The following is a 25,744-nucleotide window of genomic DNA, read 5'->3' on the forward strand; positions in this document are numbered from 1 at the left end:
AGTTCAAAAGCAAGCAAAATAAACCATAGCATTTAGGGATGTATATTTAGAGGGTAAAAGCAAGGAAATATTTATTATAACAAGCAAATCAGTAGTTACTTCTTTAAGAAAGGGATTGTGTTAGCGGAGGGAGATACGCAGGGCTTCTAAAGACATTTATAATGTTTCTTGTGTTTATATGAGCATTTATTTGCTTTATGATTTGTTAATTTATGTATTATTATTATTTTTTCTTTTTAAGATTTTATTTATTTATTTGACAGAGAGAGACACAGCAAGAGAGGGAACACAAGCAGGGGGAGTGGGAGAGGGAGAAGCAGGCTTCCTGCTGAGCAGGGAGCCCGATGCGGGGCTTGATCCCAGGACTCCGGGATCATGACCTGAGCCGAAGGCAGATGCTTAACGACTGAGCCACCCAGGTGCCCCTAATTTATGTATTATGTACTTTTCTGTGTTATATTTCTAGTAAAAACAATTAAACAAGAGAAAAACCAAAGGTTTTTTTATTGCTCTTTATTTTAATTAAAAACATAAGCAGATGGATCTTGGTGTTTATATTGTCTGGTTGTTATTCAGTGTGAAAATAAACATTGGAAATATATAATTAACAACAGTGTAATGAAGCCATAGCATTCACAGGATTCTCAAATGGGTACAACATAAAACCTGTCATAAAAATTAGTAAAAGGTAGAAAACATTTTAATACTGGTACAATGGCAATAGCAGCTTTATAAATGTCTATATATAGGATTTCTATAGCATTTTTTTTCTAAAGATTTATTTATTTGACAGAGAGAGACAGCGAGAGAGGGAACACAAGCAGGGGGAGTGAGGGAGGGAGAAGCAGGCTTCCCGCTGAGCAGGGAGCCCGATGCGGGCTCCATCCCAGGACCCTGGGATCATGACCTGAGCCGAAGGCAGACGCTTAACGACTGAGCCACCCAGGCGCCCCTTCTATAGCATTTTTAATGAACCCTTATTCCACAAGAATGATCAAATAATCAAATCATTTAAATTAAATTGAGACAGTACACGGTGGTTTATTAATATAGGCATAAGTGCCCCATAAAACACTGTCACAAATATGCAAATGTTTTATTCTCAGTGATCATTCCTTTTATTCTTATATAATATAAATGTAGCTAGCAGGTTTTGTTTTTTGTTTTTTAACTAGAAGTAGGTATGTTTCTTAACTTCATTACCTGTTTAATTTTCATTCATAAATGTGTTTATAAACATAAATGTGGGTCTCATAAGAACAAAACATGGCCCCCTGGTCTGCTTTCCAGTCTGGTGATTTTCCACAACACTCTATTTGGCATCTCAAAGCAGCATTTATCTGTGGAAATACAGGCATTTCTGGGAAATCTTTTGTAGCCTATGCTAAAATGATGATATTTCAAGGATATCATCCGTGTAGCTGCTTCCTGTCAGGCTAGGAAGTTCAGTGAAGATCTGAAACACCTCATTTCCTATCCATGAGGCAGCTGCTATCCTTATTCTTAGAACTGCAGGGATCAAAGCTAATCCTGAACCTTGTCACAGGAATTCACCCTAATGAGACTTCCTCTCCCTTGTGATACTTAACACATTAATAATGGGGATCCTGCCTGGAGCTATAATTGTGTCCAACGCTAAGTAGACATGTCTGACAAGCTGGGGGCTCCCAGAAATACTTGGCAACTTTGTAGGGGACTGACCAATAGAGTGACCAGATACAATAAAGAATGCCCCATTAAATTTGAATTTCAGATAAACAATGAATAAATTTTTTAGTATAAATATATAACTCCCATGCAATATTTGGGACATACTAAAACTAAAAAACCTACCCATTGTTTAACAGGACATATTTATATTTAAAAGTTATTTGTTTTTTATCTGAAATTCAAATTTAGCTGTCATATATTTATAATTGTTAAATCTGGCAACCCTGGGCGGGCAGGAAAGAACAAAAATCCAGTGAGGTGTGCATTATTACTGTTACTGAAGCTATTGGCTATTGAGGACAGGAATTAGGTCTCATAGAGAATCTGCTATGGACTTTAGATAATCCTTCGCAGGCCACTGTGGAAAATACAAGGTTCATGTTGAGATCCTCATAAAACTTAAAATATGCTGCATGAATATGGACAGAAAATATCAAAGAAAGGAATATCTCAGACTTCAGCGAACCAGATATGACTACCTAAATATCATTTCTAACCACTAGAAATGGTACATTCTAATTTTTAAGTTATATTGGACATTTTACTTCAAATCCATTTGGAAAATAATTGGGTTGGGATGGAGGACGGTCTTACCTCTTAACTGTTTACAGTAAACAGAAATCAAATCTAGAGGATCTTTTTTACTGATCAAGTCTGTAGCACTTAGTGAATGCATTAGCTTTTACAGGCTGAAATACTTTTCTTTTTAATTACCTAAGAATACTCAAGGAGAATGGGAATCGGGTTATTTCATTTTATTTTTTAAGGAATCAGGTTATTAATGTCAAAACTGCACCTACTGAGTATAAATTTGTTATCTAGTTAAATTTGAACAACCTCTCCAACCTAAATTGGGTAATTCCAGAATAAACATCACTTTGGGGAATGCATTTTCCCATCTGTTCTTATTGATCATGCAAACTAAAAAAATACCCAAATACCCACTTTATACCACAGTATGTATGGGGGCTCCGTACATACTTTAATTCTTCAAATGGAATTATATATTAGTATAATTATTTATACACACCCTACTACATTAAAAAAAAGGGTCGGGGTGATTTTATCTGTGTATTTTATGGATCATCATGTGGTGTCAGGCAGAGTTGGCATCAGTTTTGTTCATCAAAGCTGCTTGTAGAAAGTGGTAGAGTTTGAGTTGGGCTTCTAGGGTGAGCCATCTATGAAAAAAAAAAGGGTCCCAATTATAATATGAATTATGTTCCTGTGGCCAACACAGATCTCCTTGCTCACTAACAGAATCCAGATTTTGTGCAGGGCAGCAATACAGCCAGACTCTAAAAACCCTTTTTCCCAGTTTTTCTGATATAATTAGAAGGTGGATAGCACCTGTTTAAAGAGAAGAGGGGTAACTTAGCTAGCATACCCTTTTGTCCTTTGCCTTTCTCCTTATCTTGCCTAGAATGTGGACACTGGGCTTCAGGAGGTGTAGGCATTCTTTACCATGAGGATAAAAGCCACACATTAAGGATGGAAGAGCAGGGATGACATGTGAAGCTGCTGTCCCAGTTATGGGCTGCCTACTTCCCAAAGGAATATGCAGGTAAGAAAAATAAGACCCTACTTGGTCAAGCCACAATGGTCAGATTTTTGTTACCTAATGCAAAAGCAAATTTCGTTACCAAATGCAAAACCTAACTAATACAGTTGCTTCAGACTTAAAGGAAAAAGGAAGCCTAAGGACAGGGGTGGGGAAGGGGGAGGGTCATTTTATGTCGAACAACAGTTTTTAAAAAACTTCCTCCTACTAAGTGGATTTTGGTGAATACCTCATATGGCAGATATCTTTTCTAGGATTTTTAATGTTGTTGCTCAATATGTGTGCTTATTATTTATCGTATTTTCATTTATTTCCACATTACTCAACTCATTATAGTAATTATGGGGTAGGGCAGGGACAAAAAAGAATCCCAGAGCTGAACAAAGAAAGGAAGGGCCTTAGTCCTTCAGTGAGGCCCCTGCCCTTCATAATTTGTGGTATCACCAAGGATTGTGATCTGGGGGTAGACTCCCCACTGGATGCTCCAAAAGGAGGAAAGAGGAATGTGGCCACACCTCCAAAGAAGGCGGTGTAGTGTCCAGGAGGACAAAGTTGATTGGCAAGAAGTTGATTGGCAAGCTGTTTGCAAAAGGCACTGATTCTTAATGAGGAAACAAAGGGAGGACAGTGTTGGGTTGGCAAAGTGTCAGCAGAGAAGTCCGTGGTGTGTCTCTATCTCCAGAGGGAAATAGAAACACAAGCTTCATAGCCAAAGGGGCCAGCAGCCCTGTGTCCCAGCACTCTAGTAGGAGTGGCAGAAGGATGGCTACTCCCCACAGATCCAGTGACAGAAGTGAACAGGGAGATGACAGACAAAAGGGTTTGGAAGAAATCACATCAGGCCCCACTAATATACTAGATTTTGGTGTATGGGTCATACGTGTAGGTGACAAAGAAGAAAGCTGCTGAGACCTTTTCCTATCAACTGCACGATCTGCTCCCTATCTATATCTCCATCCCTGTCTTTCACCACTGTCAGACTTGCTCTCTCTGTTATAGCTACTTTGGCCCCTTTTCAGTTTCTCAGTTAGGCCATGATCCCTCCACCATAAGACCCTTGCATATACTGTTCTTTTTGCCTGGAGCTCTTTCTTCCCAGACATCCATGGTGGGCACACCACCTTATCCCATAGGTACCCTTCCCAGTTAACACCTATTCATCCTTCAAGTCTCACTTCATCACTTCCTAAGGGAATCCTTCCTAGATCACCCAGGCTAGATAAAGTTCCTCTATGGGTTCCCACAGAACTCTGTTCCTTTCCTTTATAGTACTTATCTCAGTGTAGAATTATACAAATATGTGATTATTTGACTAATGTCTATTTTCCCCACTAGGCTAAAAGCTCCAACACAGTAAAGCCAGGTCTGATTTTGCTTACCACCGTATCCCTAGTACTCTAGGGGAGTGCCTGGCATATGGGAAGTGCTTAATAAATACTCATCTAAAGGAATTAACAAAACCAGACATTCATGGTTAAAGTAGAGATAATAATGTTAGCTATGTCACAGAATTTTATAAAGCCTAAATATGAAAGTGTTTTGTAAAGCATAAAGTGCCATTTAAAAATTATTATAAGAAAGATCCTTTGGATTATATGATTCTAAATAAATGATTTTGAAGAAAAGGAAACTTTTTTTTTTTCCCCTAAAGGCTTACCTGAAACTTTCTCCTCAAGGCCCGGGTCATTACTGGAGTCAGCCCAGTTCCTGTATCCATATTTTCTTTATTGGTAAATGGGGTTCCACCTGGGCTCCTGCAAAGGTATTGACAATATTAGAAGCTATGTTTTATGCTAACTTTTCAAATGGATTTAGAAAGCATAAAAATAAGAGAGTGTATTACCTCTCTACATCAACTTTTCTAAGTAGTTTCCGCAGATCTATTTGGCCTTTACCAGGGGTACTGATGAAATAAAGATATAAAAGTTAGAGCTTGCCAGACTTTATCATCTTTCCCAAAGCAAAGCAGCCATTTCTATAGGCAATGTCCTAGAAAGTAGTTCTATTTGTTACATTAAAAAATAGCAGCAGAGGGGTGCCTGGCTGGCTCAGTCAGTATAGCGTGTGACTCCTGATCTCGGGGTCATGAGTTCAAGCCCCACATTGGGCGCGGCGCCTCCTTAAAAACAAAAATAGCTATAGATGCTGATAAGAGCATAAGGTGACATAATTGTCCTAATAAGTAATAAGTAATATGTCTTGATTCAGTAATTATACATATAAGAATCCATCTTAGAGAAAGACTCAGCTATGCACACAGATGGTGGACAAGGATGTTCACTGAAGAGTTAGAAATAAAAAAATCATAAACAACCGGGCGCCTGGGTGGCTCAGTCGTTAAGCGTCTGCCTTCGGCTCAGGTCATGATCCCAGGGTCCTGGGATCGAGTCCCACATCGGGCTCCCTGCTCGGCAAGAAGCCTGCTTCTCCCTCTCCCATTCCCCCTGCTTGTGTTACTGCTCTCGCTATCTCTCTCTCTGTCAAATAAATAAATAAATAAATTTAAAAAAAAATCATAAACAACCTAAATGTCTCAAAACAGGAGTTTATCTATGAAATTTGCATATAATGTACTGTATATACAGAAAAAGTCAAAATGATGCTTTAAAGTGATTTTTAATAAGATGGGGGAAAGTTCTTGACACATTAAATGGGAAAAGCCTTAACTGTATGTACGGTATGATTACACACAGGTACACAAACACGTACGCACGTGTGCACACACACATGATTTCACCGATTCCAAGACATACTAGTTTTCATATTTTATTATTCCTGAAATTGGGCTGCTTTAAAAATTCTTTTTTTTTTCTTCCTTTTTTAAGTAATCTCTATCCCCAACAGGGACTCCAACTCATGACCCAAAGATCTTCTGACTAAGCCAGCCAGGCGCCCCTAAAAAAATTCTTGATATTATTTCTTTTCCTCCCAAATCCATTTATTTTTATTTTATTTTATTTTATTTTATTTTTTAAGTAATCTCTGTGCCCAGCTTGGGGCTCGAGCTCACAACCGGAGATTTGAGAGTCACATGCTCCACTGACTAAGCCAGCCAGGCACCCCTGAGCCAACCCTGCCCCCAAATCCACTGTTAAATCAATGGTGTATCGTATAATAAACAGCATCATGAAATGGAAATAATAGAGTAGATACCTACACAAAGACTAGAATGATAAACAACAGTATGTTAATAATAGCTATCTTCAATCATACAGTTATTTGAATGATTTTTTCTTTTTTATAAATTTTTTAAAAGATTTTATTTATTTATTTGAGAGAGAGAGAGAGAGACAAGCAGAGGGAGGGGCAGAGGGACAAGCAGACTCCCCTCTGAGATCATGACCTGAGCTGAAGGCAGACCCAGGTGCCCCCGTTTTCTTCTTTAAACTTTTCTGTGGATTTCCAGTTTTCTACAATGAGGATATATAACCTTTAAAGTTAGAGATAAGCAAAAAAATCATTCTTTTAAGTAACAGTAGAGCATGACACAGTGTAGTTCCTTACATCAGGACATTTGTAACTCGAGTTGATAGCACTTTGGAGTTGGACTTCAGGGTGACACGCTGCAGGTCAGAGACAGTAACTAGTGGATTCTGTGCCTTTGGTGACGGTACAAGCTTTAATCACAAAATGAGAGAGTATCAAAAAACACACTTAAAAATATCATTCAAAATGTAAACATGCTGCAACAATGAAGACTTGAATGCTGAGTATGTGTAAGATAATATCCACTACTCAATTTTTATTTCAAAGCTTCAAAGTATGTCTCTACTTCTTTAGACTAATGGTTGGTAGATAAAACTGCCTAATTAAATAATTTTGGGATCTACACATTTTGTTGAGGAGATCCAAAACTACTCAAATAAAACATCAAATACTTACTTCAGAATGGCTCCTGTACATGAGACTTATGTTTATTTTCCAGAAAGGGACAACCAGGTTAAAAGCTGAAAGATCATGTGTATGGTCAGTGACATCTTACCTCCTTCCTTTCATCAAAACACTGTGTCTTCTTTAATTTCACAGTCAGTAGATCTTCAACTGTTATCTGCATGGGTCCCTCTTTTTTTAATGGTCCAGCCTTAAAATACATGGAGAGGTTAGAATTCCAGTTGTAACCAGGATATCTAGTCAAATGCAAATCCAAATCTAGTTTTATTTTATTTTATTTTATTTTAAAGATTTTATTTATTTATTGGACAGAAAGAGACACAGTGAGTGAGGGAACACAAGCAGGGGGAGTGGGAGACGGAGAAGCAGGCTTCCCGCTGAGCAGAGAGTCTGATGCAGGGCTCGATCCCAGGACCCTGGGATCATGACCTGAGCTGAAGGCAGATGCTTAACGACTGAGCCACCCAGTCGCCCCCAATCTAGTTTTTAAAAACTCATTTAAAAACTAACTCTTATTTGCCCTAGGAACCTATCAAATTATTTTCATTCAAACAAGAACGATCCTGTTTTTAGCACCCATGGATGCTACTGCTATTGTATTCATCAAAATGTAAGGCTTTGACAATAAATAAGAGATGGGCCAGTTCCCTGCAACTATGCATCTTCCTCAGGAGTCATGATAATAAGACAGGAGTTGATGGAGTTCCTCACATCAAGGTGAAGTTTTGCTTGAATTACCTAAAAAGTTGACTCAGTTCCCGGAGAACAAGAATGTACAGTCAGAGGGATATGCATTATGGCAAACATAATAATAGGCTCTGGATTTAACCCAGCCAATTTATTTATTTATTTTTTAAAGATTTAATTTATTTATTTGACAGGGAGCCCGATGCGGGGCTCGATCCCAGGACCCTGGGATCATGACCTGAGCCGAAGGCAGACGCTTAGCGACTGAACCACCCAGGCACCCCTAACCCAGCCATTTTAAACCAGATGTATCTGGAGTGAAAATTCAGCAGATTTTTAAACAGGGTCATGCTGATCTTAGTGATTCACAAATATTCCCTTGGTGGATAAGTAATTAATGGAGACTGGTCCTTCAGCTTAATGACATTATACTTTAGGATCCACCAACTCTTTTTATTCTGACTTTACTCATTAAGCCACCTTCTGTTCTTAATTTGGTTTCCCAGGGAGGTTTTTCTTTTGGTGAAAAGATATTCTGAGAAGCCATTGGGAATATTCTGATCTACTGGCTTTCATTCATTTATCCTTTAAAAAAAAAATCGCTTTTCTTTCTAAATCCAGTTCCTACAGGACTGAGTTTTTAAAAACATAATCACTGACATAATTAAGATATGGAATCAGAAAGAAAAAAAAATGCAGCTTTCCTCTCAAAGCCCTTAGTGTCATCTCAAAAGGCCACCTTGCTTTACTCCTACATTTGACCCTGGCCAAAACACGTCATTACGAGGTTGTTTCCTACCTGAAGTGCTTTAGTGCGATCAGATCTTCTGAGCGGCACAGGTGCTGTAGGCGGTGGTGGCGGAGGCAGAGGAGGAGGTGGGGGCGGTGGTGGCGGAGGCACAGCTGGAAGGTGGCTGGCTGGCTGTGGCAGAGTGGGAGGAAGTACAGCCCGAGATTCTGCAGGGGTGCTTAGCACACAGGCGGGCACATTTGTAAATGTTTGGCCACAGCTTGGGCAGGAAGATTTTTCCAAGACAGTCTGTAAGAAAACATTACATTTAGCAAACGAATAGCAGATTAATTTGGTTCTTGTGGCTCAGAGTCACTGAGCTAATAGCTACCGTGTATTGAATGCTTTCTCAGTATACTACGTGTTTTTTAATATTTTCTCATTTATCGCAAGCCCATTCACTCACTCATTCGTCCACTCGCATATTTGTGCGTGCAATATGCCAGGCACTGTGGGTACAGCGTGCACCCTGTCTGTGACATCATGGAGCTGACAGTCTGGTAAGGAAGGCAGACATTAAACACACACACACCCAGAACAAAACAAAATAACGCTTCGGTGCAAACAATGAGGTGTGCTGTGGGCATGAATAGTGAGAAACCTGGAGAGAGATATTTAGCCATAATCTCAAGGATGAATTGCAATTTATCAGGTCTCAAGGGAGATAAGGTCTGGGGAAAGAGAGTCCCCCCCCCTCCCCAAATTCATATTTTGAAGCCCTAACCCTAGTCCCTCAGGATGCCTTTGGAGATAGGGCCTTTAAAGAGGTGATTAAGTTAGAACGAGGCCGTTAGAGTGGGCTGTCATCCAATCTGACTGGTGTCTTTATAAAAAGAAATTTGAACATACAGGAGAAACATCAGGGATGTGTGTGTAGAGACAAGACCATCTGAGGACACAGTGAGAAGGCAAGCCAAAGGAGAGAGGCCTAAGAAGAAACTAACTCTGCCAACACCTGGATCTTAGACTTTTAGCCTCTAGAACTGTGGGAAAATAAATTTCTGCTATATAAGCCACCCAGTCCATGCCACTTTGTTATGGCAGCCCTGGGAAATGAAAAATAACCCTACGGAATAAGATGGTGTATTAGTTTCCTATGGCTTCTTTATCAAATTATCACAAATTTGGTGGCTTAAAACAATTGAAATTCATTTTTTCACAGTGCTGGAGGCTAGAAGTCTAAAATCAAGATGACAGCAGGGCTGTGCTACCTCCCAAGCGTCTAGGGAAGAATCTGTTCCCTGCCTCTTCCTGTTTTTGGTAGCTATGGTCATTCCTGAGCTTGAGACTACATCACTCCAATCTCTGCTTGTGCTCCCACTGCTCCTCCTCTCCTCTGTGTGTGCTCTGCTCTCTCTCTTATAAGGACATTTGTCATTGGATTTAGGGTCCACTCAGATAATAGAGTATGATCTCCTCATTTCAAAATCCTTAACTTAAGGGGCACCTGGCAACTCTTGATCTCACGGTCATGAATTCAAGCCCCATGCTGGGTGTAGAGATTACTTAAAATAAAAAATCCTTAACTTAATTACATGGGCAAAGACCCTTTCCCCAAATAAGGTCATATTTATAGGTTTCAGGGATTAGGACTTGGACATATCTTTTGGAGGCCATTGATTCAGCCCACCAAAGATGATATCATCCTCATTTTTAGAAGAGGAAACGCAGGCCTGGATGAGTGAGGTGATTTGCCTCTCTTCCTGTCTGATTCATCTTGAGGTACATATTCTGGGACAAGGGTGTAATCCCAGAAGCTTCACTGCAAACCAACAAGTGCAATGTTTATTTTTTGAGTTTTAGACATTGAGAATAGGGGCCTTGCTTAGGGGAGTTTGGAGACAATGGATATTTATGGCTTTTCTGCCTCTATCAGTCAAGAAAATAGAAATCATCCTGAGTCTTTATTTATTTATTTACTTATTTTTTAAAGATTTTATTTATTTATTTGAGAGAGAGAGAATGAGAGAGAGCACATGAGAGTGGGGAGGGTCAGAGGGAGAAGCGGACTCCCTGCCGAGCAGGGAGCCCGATGCGGGACTCGATCCGGGGACTCCAGGATCATGACCTGAGCCAAAGGCAGTCGCTTAACCAACTGAGCCACCCAGGCGCCCCCATCATGAGTCTTTAAAAGAGGGTGAAGGTAGGGGCGCCTGGGTGGCTCAGTCATTAGGTGTCTGCCTTTCGGCTCAGGTCATGATCCCGGGGTCCTGGGATCAAGCCCCACATTGGGCTCCCTGCTCCGCGGGAAGCCTGCTTCTCCCTCTCCCACTCCCCCTGCTTCTGTTCCCTCTCTCACTGTCTCTCTCTGTCAAATAAATAAATAAAATCTTAAAAAAAAAAAAAAAAGAGGGCGAAGGTAACGTGGGAGAGTTGGTTACATTGATGGTGAAAGAGCTGAAAACACACAGGGAACATTGAGGCAGCCCAGAGATTAGCAACAGCAAAAAGCCATGAATACCCTGAGGCTGGAGGGGAACAGGGAAGAGCAGTATAACCAGATCTCTAGAGGTGGGTTAACCCAGATAATCAAGAAACATGGTAGACTTACCTGGAGGGAGCTGGAGTGAGGGAGATAACAATAATCATCACTGGAGAAATTGCCCAATGCAGAGAACAAAGGGGAAAAACACACTCCCTCCATACGGCCACCAGTCTCTCGTCAGTGTCTCCCATTAGCCAAGCACAACCAGAACCAGGTGACACGGAGCTTGGGACACACAGCCTGCATGGGTTAACCCCAGTGCAGTGCAGAGCAGAGCCTTGAAGCCTAAGGAATAGATCTGCGGGCAAACAGGCCCAAGACTAGCACCTGCCTGTAGCCATTCCTCCTTCTGGTAAAAGCAGCATGCTGGTATTCCTATGGGGGATGACCCCTGCCCTCGCTCTCTTATTCCGGATTTCTTTTTATTTAACAATACCAACCTTCAGTGTTTCCTGGAGCTTGCATAATTCACTTTCCAAAATGCAAAACCGTTGTTTTAGACTGTGAAGTTCTCGATGGCAGAAACGGGATGGAAAGACAGTGTCTTTCAATACTTCTAAACTCTGAAATTCAAAATTAAACAAGCCTGAAATCTAAAAGTAACATGATCAGGACAAGAAAAAAGAGAGAAAAAAGCGGTTTGATGTATGTTTTACAGAAGCAAAGGCCTATATGACCCCATAATTTCATCTTACCTGAGCTTAGCTTTAGCGCTGTGCTGACCTGAGCACACACACATGCGAACACACATACCAAGTATGCAGAAAAACCATATTGCTGAAAACGGGTATGTCAAACCCATACCTGGGCCATGCAGTTCTGGCACCAACTGTATATAGACCACACTCTATTTGTCCAAAGTTTTACAGTATCTTTGATATTGGGAAATCTGAAGTTCCAGGATGGTCTTAGCCGGCTTCTGCTAAGGGATGTATCTCCTGAAGAAATAACCACTCTGTAGGAAAAACAAAACCAAACCAATAAAAAACTCCTGAGTTGGATTAACAGCTCTATTTATTTATTTATTAAAGTTTTTTTTTTTTAAAGATTTTATTTATTTATTTGACACAGAGAAAGAGCACAAGCAGGGGGAGCAGAGGAAGAAGAGGGAGAAGCAGACTCCCCACTGAGCAGGGAGCCCGATGTGGGGCTCAGTCCTAGGTCCCTGGGATCATGACCTGAGCCAAAGGCAGACAAGCCCCATATCTGGCTCTGCACTCAGTGGGAGTCTGCTTGGGATTCTCTCTCACCCTCTGCCCCTCCCCTCACTTGCTCTCACTCTCTCAAATAAATCTTTTTTTATTATTATTTCTTAAAGATTTTATTTATTTATTTGACAGAGACACAGCGAGAGAGGGAACACAAGCAGAGGGAGTGGGAGAGGGAGAAGCAGGCTTCCCGCTGAGCGGGGAGCGCGATTCGGGGCTGGATCCCAGGACTCTGGGATCATGACCTGAGCCGAAGGGAGCTGTTTAACCGACTGAGCCATCCAGGCGCCCCTCAAATAAATAAATCTTTAAAAAATAAAATAATAGGGGTGCCTGAGTGGCTCAGTCGTTAAGCGTCTGCCTTGGCTCAGGTCATGATCCCAGGGTTCTGGGATCAAGCCCCGCATCTGGCTCCCTGTTTGGCAGGAAGCCTGCTTCTCCCTCTCTCACTCCCCCTGCTTGTGTTCCCTCTCTCGCTGTGTCTCTCTCTCTGTCAAATAAATAAATAAATAAATAAATAAATAAATAAATAAAATCTTTAAAAATATATATATTTTATTTATTTATTGGGGGGAGGGGCAGAGAGAGGGAGAAGCAGACTTCCTGCTGAGCAGGGGGCCCAGGAGAGGACCCTGGGATCATGACCTGAGCTGAAGCCAGATGCTTAACCAACTGAGCTACCGAGGCACCCCTAAACTCTTAAAACAATGATCACCACATAAAGTTTAGAATGCTCAGTCAAAATTTAATTTCTGATGAGGGATGAATAATATTTTAGTGTAAGTATCCTGTAAATGTTGCATGGGACAATATTAAAAAATACTTTTTATCTGAACTTTAAATTTAATTGGGCATTCTTTGCTAAATCTGGTGACCCTGTCCTTAACAGATCAGATTTTTAGTATTTTTTCTTTTCCACACTTACGCCTTACCTTTCTGGTGAGGGTGGCGGAGGAGGAGGTGTAATTAGCTTGGGCTGAAAGTGAGAGGCTTCCCTTTTTTTGAATAATCTTTTTGCTTTGGCTTTTAGCTTTCTTCTTCGTTGCTTGAACTTGGGCATGATTTCTGTAGAGAAAAATTTTTTTTTACATTTTTTATTTTAGAATAATACATACATATAGAAAATGTAAAAATCTTTTTTTTTTAAAGATTTTATTTATTTATTTGAGAGAGAGAGAGAGAAAGAGCACAAGATGGGGGAGCGGGAGAGGGAGAAGCAGACTCCCCGCTGAGCAGGGAGCCCGATGCGGGACTCGATCCCGGGACTCCAGGATCATGACCTGAGCCGAAGGCAGTCGCTTAACCAACTGAGCCACCCAGGCGCCCGAAAATGTAAAAATCTTAACTGTACAGTTCAATGAATTATCAAAGTGAACACACCCTTCTAACCACCATTTGGTTAGGAAATGGATCGCTACCAGCATCCCAGAAGTCCCCTGAAGTGAAGAAAAATTTAAACCCAGATTTAAAGTTTCTTTAGAGACTTGGCTTTGGCATTACGTCGCTCTCTAATTTTGTTTTGCTTGTCTTACTTTTCTTCATTAAGTGTATTTCCATTTCTTGTAAGAGAGAAAAATGGCTATAGTTGGGTTATGGTCAGTTATTAAAAGAAGTTTCTTTCCAGTAACATTTACTGAGCACCCACTGTGATAGATGGAGTTGGTAGAGGAAGAAACAAATTTAACCATTGAATGTCCATTTGCTTTTGGGCACCTTCACATACACTTTCTCAGTGAATCCTCACTACCCTGCAAGATTTTATCCCTGAGGAAGAGGATTTTTACTCCCATTTTTACATTAAGAATAAACTGAGACATAGAAAGATTATATGATTTGCCAGTGTAATGCAGTAAATAAATCTCCAAAGACCGTGTTCTTTCTAACACTCTGTGGTGCAAAAGTTGATTAAATAGGTGATATACAATGTAATAGCAGTTACCCCAAATATTTCAAAACATTTATTTTAAAGCATTTTAAAACACTATCTAGTGTATTTAGATTTTAATCTAGATCCTTTTCTGAAGAAAATTAAGTCAGAGCTAGTTTGATGTGAAGAAGAACTTTGCTGGTTGCTGTTGTTGCTACCTGAGGAACAAAGATGTCATTATTCAAGTAGCAGAACTAAAAATGGTCTCAAGGGCTGGGCCTCCTTCCCTTCAAACTCACATTTGAATAGGAACAATTGGCCTTTAAAATACACATTCATTCCACTTTTGTTCACCCAGAAACCTTTCAATACTTGGTATGCAGGTCTACGCTTGCTCAGCTCTCAGATTGCACTGGCTGAAGAACCTCCTTTTTTAACTGGCTGTGGGTTGTAAAAACTCCAAAGTGGCTTACTGCAGTTCCAAGAGCTTTGGTCTTGCAGAGGGTACCCCTAATGGCAATGGGTGACAGTGCATATTATCAACAGCCCTTCTAGGAGGAAGGGTTCTCAGTAGCATCTTATTGAACTAATGCCAGGTCTCAAACTAACAGTTTTCCTTAATTGTTCTTACAGACATGGGAGATACGCCAAAAAATAGTTAGCTGCCTTCACTTGTATTATATCACTTGTTCCTGCTGAAATAATGAAAGAAGGCTAAGCAGGGATTATTAAATTACAAAGGATATCTAAAGGATTCATTGATTTTTTTAAAACAAACTTAACACAAAACTAAAATACTCTGAATGAAGATGTTTAGGAGAGCCTCAGAGGAAGCAGCAATCTTGCTGTTGCCTGAAAAAAAAAGATTAAACCTCATCAAATCCATGCCTACGATTTTCTATGGAGAGATGTCACAGAGAACCTCTACTCAAGGTCCAGAGTTCACTGGGTGAAATCCCCAGAATCTGAGACTTCCATGGTAACCTCTTCTTCCATGTCTTCCATCTGCCCCTATGCAACCCTCCCCCATTGTCTTTCCCTTTGATGTCTTTTATTAGACATCATACTGACACAGAGAAGTGGCCTCCTGCCTCTTTTTTCCCCCTATATTCACCAATCCCTCAGTTAGAAAAACAGACTTTAGAAAGGAGCTGGACATTCTGCTTTAAACTTGGTAGATTGGCTCCATACCTTTCTCTCCACTCCAATGGTGTGTTGGGGTTGGCAACAACTGATATATTTTCAGGAAGTCTGAGTTAGTTTTTAAACCCATCCACCATTAAAATTAAATTATATAAACTTATAATTAGATAGTTTATATTTAAGATGGTAATAAAGGGGAGCCTGGGTGGTTCAGTTGGTTAAGGGTCTGCCTTCGGCTTGGGTCCTGATCTCGTGGTCCTGGGATCGAGTCCCACATCGGGCTCCTTGCTTACCGGAGAGCCTGCTTCTCCCTCTGCCTGCCGCTCCCCTTGCTCATGCTCTCTCTCTCTCTCTCACTCATGCTCTGACAAGTAAATAAATAAAATTTAAAAAAAAATGATAATAAATATGATGCAAAACTCATCACTTCCTAATGATTTTACTATTATCTATGCTCTTGCCGTTGTTTACCTTATTGTATCTATATAGTGAAAATGCTATAAAATGCTCATTTCTTTCCAATTCCACATTCAGTGACTTCACGTTGAAAACTTGAAATTGGCTGTGATGGGAGTATTTACACCATGGATATTATAAAACACCACAAATCAGGGCTTGATTCATTATGTTGTTGATTGTTAAGAGAGTGATAAAGAAAATGTTAATAATGCAGATCACATTTAAAAGCATATCTTGGGGGCACCTGGTTTGCTCAGTTGGTTAAGCATCTGCCTTCGGCTCAGGTCATGATCCCGGGGTCCTGGGATAGAGCCCCATGACTAGCTTCCTGCTCAGCAGGGAGTCTGCCTCTCCCTACCCCATCCCCCCTGCCCATGTGTGTGCACAGTCTCTCTCTCTCTCTTTCTCTCAAATAAATAAATAAAATCTTTTTAAAAAGTGTGTATCTTTTCTGTAGTTGTTACATTGTAAAAAGCATAAAATAATTGAGGAATATTCCGGTATTTGAAAATGATTATTCGATTCATCAAAGAAGTTGCTTACATAATTGAAATGAAGTTCCAGTATAAATCTTTGGTTCACTTTATCTTATTCTATAGAGTAAATGAAAAGATCAACTGACATTCCTATCAGGACTATACTTGTTTATAAATTGGAACCATAGCAGGGCACCTGGGTGGCTCAGTCCGTTAAGTGTTCAACTTTTGATTTCGGCTTAGGTCATGATCTCCGGGTTGTGAGATCAAGCTTCAAGTGGGCTCCACGCCCAGCACAGAGTCTGCTTGAGGTTCTCTCCCTTCTCCTCTGCCCCTCCCCTCTCTTGCTCTCTCTCTCTCTAAAATAAATAAATAAATAAAATCTTAAAAAAAGTAAATTGGAACCATAGCTTGGCTACAGATACAAGAAGTCTGTAAAAATCAACAATAGTATTCTCTGAGAATCAACTGTATGTGAAATTTATAAGAACATTATAGGTGTGCCTGGCTGGCTCAGTCATTAGAGCATATGATGCTTGATCTCAGGGTTGTGAGTTCAAACCACATGTTGGGTACAGAACTTACTTTTAAAAAGCATTATATATATTTTATTATTGTTTATAATTTTTAAATTTCCTGTTATTAGTAAATTTATAATAAAATTATGCATATGTATCTATTAAACATTTATTAGCACACTCTTGGTCCAACCCTTCTGAAACATAACAAAAAAAGGCAGTAAAGGAGTGGTGAATATATTTCTCTTTCTTTCTTTTTTTAAAGATTTTATTTATTTATTTGACAGAGAGGCACAGTGAGAGAGGGAACACAAGCAGGGGGAGTGGGAGAGGGAGAAGCAGGCTTCTCACCGAGCAGGGAGCCTGATGTGGGGCTCGATCCTAACACCCTGGGATCATGACCTGAGCCAAAGGAACGGAAGGCAGACGCTTAATGACTGAGCCACCCAGGTGCCCCCACAATTTTAATTTTTTTTATTATTTATTTATTTTTTAAAGATTTTATTTACTTATTTGACAGAGAGAGAGAGACAGCAAGAGAGGGAACACAAGCAAGGGGAGTGGGAGAGGGAGAAGCAGCCTTCCCGCGGAGCAGGGAGCCCGATGCGGGGCTCGATCCCAGGACCCTGGGATCATGACCTGAGCCGAAGGCAGACGCTTAACGACTGAGCCACCCAGTGGCCCCAAAATTTTTATTTTTTTTTTAAGAAATCTCTACACCCAGGTTGAAGTTGAACTTACAACCCCAAGATCAAGAGTCACACATTTGACCGACTGAGCCAGCCAGGTGCCCCAAGGAATGGTGAGTATAACATAATGTATAGAGTTGTCAAATCACTACATTGTACACCTGAAGCTAATGTAGCTTTGAGTGTCAGCTCTACTTCAATTAAATTAAAAAAAAAAAAAAAGAGGGGTGCCTGGGTGGCTCAGTTGGTTGAACATCCACCTCTTGATCTTAGCTCAGGTCTTGATCTCAGGGTCATGAATTCAAGCCTCACATTGGGCTCCACACTGGGCATGGAGTCTACTTAGAGAGAGAGAGAAAGAAAGAAAGAGAGAGGGAGAGAAAGAAAGAAAGAGAGAGAGAGAGAGAAAGAAAGAAAGAAAGAAAGAAAGAAAGAAAGAAAGAAAGAAAGAAAGAAAGAAAGAAAAGAAAAGAAAAAGAAAAAGTAAGGGCAGTAAGGAATAAAAAAATCACAAACCCATAAAACAAAGAATGGGAGCAGACTATGGGAGATGATGAATGTCAACTAAATTATGGAAAATGGAAAGCAGATGGATGAGTTGGCAGAGCAGAAGAAAGCGGAGCTTTGACTGCCTGTGGTAGGGAAGCCAAGTGGAAGCAAGACAATTCTCAGAAACTTTAAGTGAGAGGATTCTGGCCTTGAAGGCATGTAGAACCTTGAAAATTTGGGGTTAAAATAGGATTAATTAAATCTTTATAAGGATTGGATAGGCCTCTGGAGTCTGTCTTCCAGTCCTTGTAGCCAGGCAGCTCCTGGCATTTATGTCCTCTCCAGTAAAGATGGATAGGTTTATTCTCTGGAGAAGGTGAACCATAGAGGTGCTGAATTGTGGGCCATGAGGCACAGCAATAGCAGAGTCATGTGTCATCATTCAGAAGGTAGGGGATAATCCTGAACTGAAAAGTAAGACTTTTCTATCCCTTTCCTCAGCTCAGCCCCCAGAACACAGGCCACCAGTTTTAATTCCCTGACTCAAACCCCCATACCTTTCACTTCCCCTTGAAGAAGACTAGAAGATTCCTCTCCAGGGAAATTGACTTGCCTGAGAAAAAGGACATATAGATATTGACATTTAGGGTCTCCCCAAAATGGCCAAGTCCTTGATCATTCACCCACTGGGGTGTCCACAGGTTGATAATATCTACCTCCTGTACTTTGAGCTTGCAATTTTTTTTTTCTTTTTGGTGCCTTCCTCTGACCTGTAACAGCCAAGGATCATCAGTTACTTTAGGAAAGTCTCTAACATTAAAGAGAGAGACCAAAATACACAGAGAGGGGAAAAAAAGGATTTCCATTTCAAAGGAAATGGAAAGAATGTAGGAAGCAGACCGGGCACCTAAGTGGCTCAGTTGTTAAGCATCTGACTTCAGCTCAGGTAATGAACTCAGGGTCCTGAGACCCAGTGCTGGTCGGACTCTCTGCTTAGCAGGGAGTCTGCTTGTCCCTCTCCCTTGGTCCCTCCCCCTCCCTGTGCTCTCGTTCTCTCAAATAAATAAATAAAATCTTAAAAAAAAAAAAAAGAAAGAATGTAGAAGGCAGAAGGAAAAAAAAATTTTTTTTCAGAAAATGAGACACTGCATTCATGAACAAGAAGGATGAGAAAAAAACTCTTAAAAATTAAAAATAGAAATTTTAAAAATGTAATACAGGGGCACCTGGATGGGTCAGTTGGTTAGGCAGCCGACTCTTAATTTTGGCTCAGTTCATGATCTCAGGGTTGTGAGACTGAGCTCCGCATCAGACTCTGTGCTGGGCATGGAGCCTGCTTAAGACTCTCTCTCTCTCCCTCTCACTCTGCCCCTACTCTCTCCCTCTCTTGAAAAAAAAAAAAGGAATACAACAGTTAGAATATAAAAGTTTTAGGAGAGGGCACCTGGGTGGCTCAGTCGGTTAAGCATTTGCCTTCAACTCAGGTCATGATCCCAGGGTCCTAGGATCAAGTCCCACATCAGGCTCCCTGCTCTGCAGGGAGTCTGCTTCTCCCTCTGCCCCTCCTCCCACTTGTTCTCTCAATCTCTCTTTCAAATAAATAAATAAAATCTTTACGGAAAAAAAAGTTTTAAGAGAGAACAGAGAAATGGAGAGAATTTTGTCAAATAAACAATACAGAAATATTCTCTAGAATTGAAGGGCTTGAATTTCCAGATTGAAATGTCCACTCAGTATAATGAATAAAAGAAGATCCACACTGAGGCATGACATCACAAAAATAAAGTGAAGGGGTCCCTGGGTGGCTCAGTTGGTTGTATCTGCCTTCAGCTCTCATGATCATTGATTGGGGTCAGGGGATCAAGCTCCACATTGGGCTCTCTGCTCAGGGGGCAGTCTGCTTCTCCCTCTCCCTCTGTGATCTCTCTCACTCTCGCTCTCTCTGAAATAATAAAAATCTTAAAAAAAAAAAAAGAGGAGATTCTAAAGGCTTCAGGAGAGAGGAAACAGTATAGAAACAGGACTGAGAAGAGAATAGCATCAGACTCCAACAGCCACACTGGAATTCTGAACGAAAAAGTTTTCAGTCCTGGAATTCTATACTTGGCCAAATGTTCAGTTAAGTGTGAGCACAGAATTAAGATAAACAATAGCAATATCCAGGATAATGGTGAAAGAAGGAAAGAAAGAAAAAAAAAAAGAAAGAAAAGAAAGAAAGAAAGAAAGGAAGGAAGGAAGGAAGGAAGGAAGGAAGGAAGGAAGGAAGGAAGGAAGGAAGGAAGGAAGGAAGGAAGGAAGGAAGGAAGGAAGGAAGGAAGAAAGGAAGGAAGGAAGAAAGAAAGAAAGAAAGAAAGAAAGAAGGAAAGAAAAGGGAAAAGAAAAGAAAAAAGAAAGAAAAGGAAAGAAAAGAAATAGTATTGTAAGCATGTTATTTAGAAACATTGAAATAGGGGCGCCGGGGTGGCTCAGTCATTAAGCATCTGCCTTCGGCTCAGGTCATGGTCCCAGGGTCCTGGGATCAAGCCCTGCATCGGGCTCCCTGCTCAGCAGGAAGCCTGCTTCTCCCTCTCCCACTCCCCATGCTTGTGTTTCCTCTCTGGCTGTGTCCCTCTCTGTCAAATAAATGAATAAAATCTTAAAAAAAACCCAACAAAACAAAACACGGAGGTAAACACCTGAACAATTACAAGAATGGATAGTATTGCCCTTGGCAACTTGGAGTCAGGATTATAGAGAGATGATTCAGAAGACTGCCATTGTTTGTTTGTTTGTTTCTAAGTATGATAAGCCCTGTAGTAGTATTTGACAGTTAACCTCTGGTATATATTATTAGCTAGAAAAACAGAGCACCATCATTCTGAAACTGGGCCTTCTCTTTCTCTTCTCACCCTTTCCTGGTGGTTGTTCCAATGCCGTGCATTCAAATTTCTAAAGAGTCCTACACAAGTTCATGTATGCCATTTTGGAGATTAGTTTTCTTTCTTTCTTTCTTTTTAAAGATTTTATTTATTTATTTGACAGAGAGAGACACAGTGAGAGAAGGAACACAAACAGGGAGAATGGAGAGGGAGAAGCAGGCTTCCCGCTGAGCAGGGAGCCCGAGGCAGGGCTAGATCCCAGGACCCCGGGATCATGACCAGAGCCGAAGGCAGACGCTTAACAACTGAGCCACCCAGGCGCCCCTGGAGATTATTTTTCAATGAAAAAAAAATCTAGGAACTAAATCATATTTTCTCCCTTCTCTTTTCTCTCTCTGTGTGTGCGTGTGTGTGTGTGTGTCTGGTCTCTGGGTCATTGTTACTCTAATAACCTTCTAATTAACTACAGTAATTAATTGGCATATGCAGAGAATTGAGAGAATATGTCAAATCTGTCAGAGTAAAAAGGTACAGTCTGAGATAATTCCTAGATTAGTGTTCCATTCAAAAGTAATAACCGTGCTTCCAAAAATGAAAGATAATGAATTCCTACCTCAAAAAAAGACAGAGAACTCAACAAGCTAAAGTTTGTTATTATCATTGCTTTATTTATTTTTTTTTTAAGATTTTATTTATTTATTTGAGAGAGAGAGAATGAGAGACAGAGAGCACGAGTGGGAAGAGATCAGAGGGAGAAGCAGACCCCCTGCCGAGCAGGGAGCCCGATGCGGGACTCGATCCCGGGACTCCAGGATCATGACCTGAGCCGAAGGCAGTCGCTTAACCAACTGAGCCACCCAGGCGCCCCTATCATTGCTTTATTAAAAGCATTAGATATTCTGCAGAGGATACTTGTCTGAAAAAATATTTAACAGTGTTCCTCAAGGTTAAAACACATATACTTGTCCCCTTTCCAGAAGAGTTATGAGACATACAAATTCTTTTTGCTGGACTAGGTGGGATTCCAACTACTAACACTAGATAGAAGCTCTTTTTTTTTCACGATTTTTTTTTTTAAAGATTCACTTTATTTATTTGAGAGAGAGAGATAGAAAGCGAAAGACGGGGATGGGGCAGAGGGAGAGAATATCCAAGCAGACTCCAGCTGAGCATGGAGCCCGACTCCAGGCTGGATCCCACCAGCCATGAGATCAGGACCTGAGTCGAATCCAAGAGTCGACAGGCAACTGACTGAGCCACCCGGGCGCCCCTTTTTTTTCATGATTACTTAAAGCATTTTTCCTACTTTTTTATTGAAAAGTACTCTTCCTTTTTACCTGCCTTGTTTTGGAAGGAATTTAAGGCTGATTGAAAACAATCTGTACTACCACACACAAAAAGGTAGGTGAGGAAATTAGGATACTCTATTATAGAATAGAAAATATATAATATGTATTATATATTGCACTTATATACATATATTAATATACATGAATTAGAAATATTTATCTGATTAATTCATCCTGTCCCTTCTTTCTATCCCTCCCCTTTCTGTCCTGATTTTAGTTGTCTTTGCCATCTTTCCCATGTTTTATTTTTGCTAAATAGTCTATTTCCCCTGCTCTTTATTTTGAAAAATTTCAAACCTTGAGAAAAAAGAATTCAAGAAAAAAATAAATAAAAAATAAAAAAAATTAAAAAGATCATGCTAATTCTGGAAAAAAATACTCATTATTCACCTAGATTCACCAATTGTTATCTGTTAACTTTCTTTCTGTATAGGTGTGTGTATAATATATATTACACACTATATGTATAATTTACATAATAAGTGTATGTAATATATAAATTTATATTTTATATGATTTTATATATTATATATTATACACATACACACCCCTAAACAGAAAGACAGCAAATGATGAATCTAGGTAAATAATGAGCATCAATTATACTATTTTTGTAAATTTTCACAAAGTTTGAAATTTTTCAAAATAAAAAATATGAAAGATATATGTGTATATAGATATATAACATATATATACACAAATAATAGTTTTTAGTTTTTGGCTGAGCAGAGTTAGTTGCAGACATCATGATACTTCACACCTAGATACTTCTACTGAGTTTCCAAACATGGACATGGACATTCTCCTACAAAAGCACAATAAGAGTCAGGAAATTTAAGCTTGATAGTATCTAAGAAACAGTCCATAATTACCCCATTTACCTCAATAATATCCTTTACAGCTGCTCCCTTTCCCTTTCCACAGTGCATTTAACTGTAGTGTCTTTTTAGTCTCCCTTAATTCACAACAGTTCCCTAAACTTTTCATGTATTTGCCTTTCTTCCTATTTATATTTTTGAAGACTCCAGACCAGTTTTTTTTTTTTTTTTTTTTTTTAAGATTTTATTTATTCATTTGACAGAGAGAGACACAGCGAGAGAGGGAACACAATCAGGGGGAGTGGGAGAGGGAGAAGCAGGCTTCCCGCCCAGTAGGGAGCCCGATGCGGGACTCGATCCCAGGACCCTGGGACCATGACCTGTGCCGAAGGCAGACGCTTAACGACTGAGCCACCCAGGCGCCCCCAGACCAGTTGTTTTGGAAAACGTCCCTCAGTTTGAGTTTGTCTGAATATTCCTCTAATGATTCTCCTGACTTCAGCCTTTCTCCTTGCCAATCATTTTCTACAATTATAGTTAAAAAAAAAAAAAAATCCTGATATTCCCTTGCTTAAAAGTATTTGAAGATTCTGGGCGCCTCAGTGGCTCAGCCGATTGAGCGTCTGCCTTCAGCTCAGGTCATGATCCCAGGGTCCTGGGATCGAGTCCTGCATCGGGCTCTCTGCTCATCGTCTGCTTCTCCCTCTGCCCCTCCCCCAGCTTGTGCTCTCTCTCCCTCACTCTGTCTCTCAAATAAATAAATAAATAAAAATCTTAAAAAAAAAAAAGGTATTTGAAGATTCCTTTTCATCCCCTGGATAAACTAAATTCCTTACCATACCTTTCAAAGATTGTCACAGTTTAGTCTGATGGCCCTTTGCAGCTTCATCCCTTCTAGTGATTAGTGGTTTGTACTTCAGGTATGCCAAACACCAGATGCTGTTACTTTTTCTCACAGATATTTGTTGAATGCTGATAATCCACCATGGTTGGTAGGTGTGGTAGCTTTTGGGATACAATTCCAAACAAGGCCAACATAGTCTATGTCCTTATGGAATTTATACTAAATTGAAAATGTCAGGGGGCCTGGGTGGCTCAGTTGTTAAGCGTCTGCCTTCGGCTCAGGTAATGATCTCCAGGTCCTGGGATCGAGCCCCTCATTGGGCTCCCCGCTCCGCGGTAAGGCTGCTTCTCCCTCTCCCACTCCCCCTGCTGTGTTTCCTCTCTTGCTGTGTCTCTGTCACATAAATAAATAAAATCTTAAAAAAAGAAAAGAAAATGTCATCTCTTTTGTGCTTCTATAGCACTTTATACACACTCTTATTATAACATTTATTGTATTGCATTGTAACTTCTGTTTGTGTATTTATCACCCAGCTGGACTGTGGGCTTTTCAAGGTTAGGATAAATTTTATTCATCTTGGTTTCCCTGGGACCAAGAGTGTAGCAGGCATTAAATAATTTTCATTCAATAAATGAATGAAATAAATCATTCCTGCTAAGTGTTAGCTAGCAAGGGATCTCTTTGTAAGTTAAGGAATATGCTTTACTACAATTACATTTTGTAAACTCTCTCAGTGAGGGAGGTTTTTAGTTCTTCAAATCATACACCTTCATATGGTTAAAGGAGGGCTCCAAAACTATTTCCAGTAGGAAAATGCAATAAATAATAGGGCGAGAATTACTCTATATTATACATATATATATATACTCTAGTTTATATATATATATATATATATATATATATATAATTCTATATTACTCTGTTACTCAGTTGGCACTGCTGCTTCTATTAAAACTCCACCCAGTGACAAGTGCTTTTGGTCAGGGGGTACTTCCAAAACTGTGACAGCAACGGAAATAACAATTGCATTTCATTACCCTTTTCGTAAAACACATTTTAATGTAGGTTCTTACACTTTCCCATAAACAGCTTTCAGTCAATTAATCAATTTCCATTACTAGTTCATTACTCTTGAACATTCATAGGGTATTTCTGGTACTTTAATTTTGTTTTACACAGTGCAACAATGCTTTTTTAGTTCCTGTCTTGTTTCTCTGAAGAGTTTGCAGCTCCCTAAAACGTAGTCCAACACAGTATTAGGCACAAGTAAACAGGGCACACTTTTTAAATTGACGCTCTCACAAAACCTCAGACGGTATTAAGAGCATATCAAGGAACATAGTAATACTGCCTGTCAAGAAATATATATTCTCAAACTTTAACGTGCATAAGAATCACTGGGGGTGGGAGATCTTGTTAAAATTCATGTTCTGATTCAGTGGGTCTGGGTGGAGTCCGATAATTTGCATTGTTAACAAGCGCCCAAGTGATGCAGATGCTGTTGGTCCCCGGACAACACTGAATAGCAAAGATCTAAAGGAATGTGCAAAAGGAAGGCAGATGCTTTGCTCCAAAACATATTTTGCTGAGCGTTAATTAAATACAAGTATGGTTAGGGTGGAGCCAGGCCGAGCACTTCTTACCCAACCTCAAACCTCCTCTTCCCAGTTTATCTCCCCGAGTCCAGCTAAAGTCCCCACCTCCGTAAATCTTAAGAACACAAGCAGCAAAGGCCCAGCTACTGAAGACGCGAGCCCAGGTTACAAAGGGAGATCTCCCTGCACTTACAAGTCTAAGAGCCCCGGTATAGATGGAGTCCGGGTAGAGGCCTCTCCTTCGCCATAAAGAAAGATTTAAAATTAAAACCTTATCATAGAGGGACCAATCATAGCAAAGGTCTCC

General features: G+C 40.2%; 1 protein-coding gene across 2 annotated transcripts; it reads right to left on the reverse strand.

Annotated features, from left to right (window-relative positions):
• Nucleotides 1-484: 484 nt before the first annotated feature.
• PRR11 (proline rich 11) lies at nt 485-25,731 on the reverse strand. 2 transcript variants are annotated; one of them, XM_045888107.3, is made up of 10 exons: nt 25,631-25,731; nt 13,265-13,397; nt 11,929-12,079; nt 11,565-11,687; nt 8,649-8,888; nt 7,254-7,352; nt 6,776-6,888; nt 5,115-5,174; nt 4,929-5,025; nt 485-2,891 (listed from the first exon to the last, which is right to left on the reverse strand). In XM_045888107.3, exons 2-10 carry the CDS (start codon nt 13,390-13,392, stop codon nt 2,823-2,825), a joined length of 1,080 nt encoding a protein of 359 aa, XP_045744063.1. In that variant the 5' UTR covers nt 13,393-13,397; nt 25,631-25,731; the 3' UTR covers nt 485-2,822. The 2 variants fall into 2 exon arrangements, with proteins under 2 accessions (XP_045744063.1, XP_064438151.1); XM_064582081.1 differs by lacking the exon at nt 25,631-25,731 and adding an exon at nt 23,840-24,044.
• Between the last annotated feature and the right edge of the window lie 13 nt (nt 25,732-25,744).

Source organism: Mirounga angustirostris, unplaced genomic scaffold (genome assembly GCF_029215605.1).
Source record: "Mirounga angustirostris isolate CCGP_5_RB_7025 unplaced genomic scaffold, mMirAng1.0.hap1 SCAF_17, whole genome shotgun sequence".
Lineage (NCBI taxonomy): Eukaryota > Metazoa > Chordata > Mammalia > Carnivora > Phocidae > Mirounga > Mirounga angustirostris.

Bases quoted from the DNA above. Each gene is read 5' to 3' on its own strand.
- PRR11 (XM_045888107.3), bottom strand. From the start codon at position 13,392: ATGCCCAAGTTCAAGCAACGAAGAAGAAAGCTAAAAGCCAAAGCAAAA. The intron at 12,080-13,264 runs GTAAGGCGTAAG...TTTTTCCTACAG, and splicing joins CCGCCACCCTCACCAGAAAG to AGTGGTTATTTCTTCAGGAG. The intron at 5,175-6,775 runs GTAAGGAACTAC...TTATTTCATCAG, and splicing joins CGAGTTACAAATGTCCTGAT to TACCCCTGGTAAAGGCCAAA.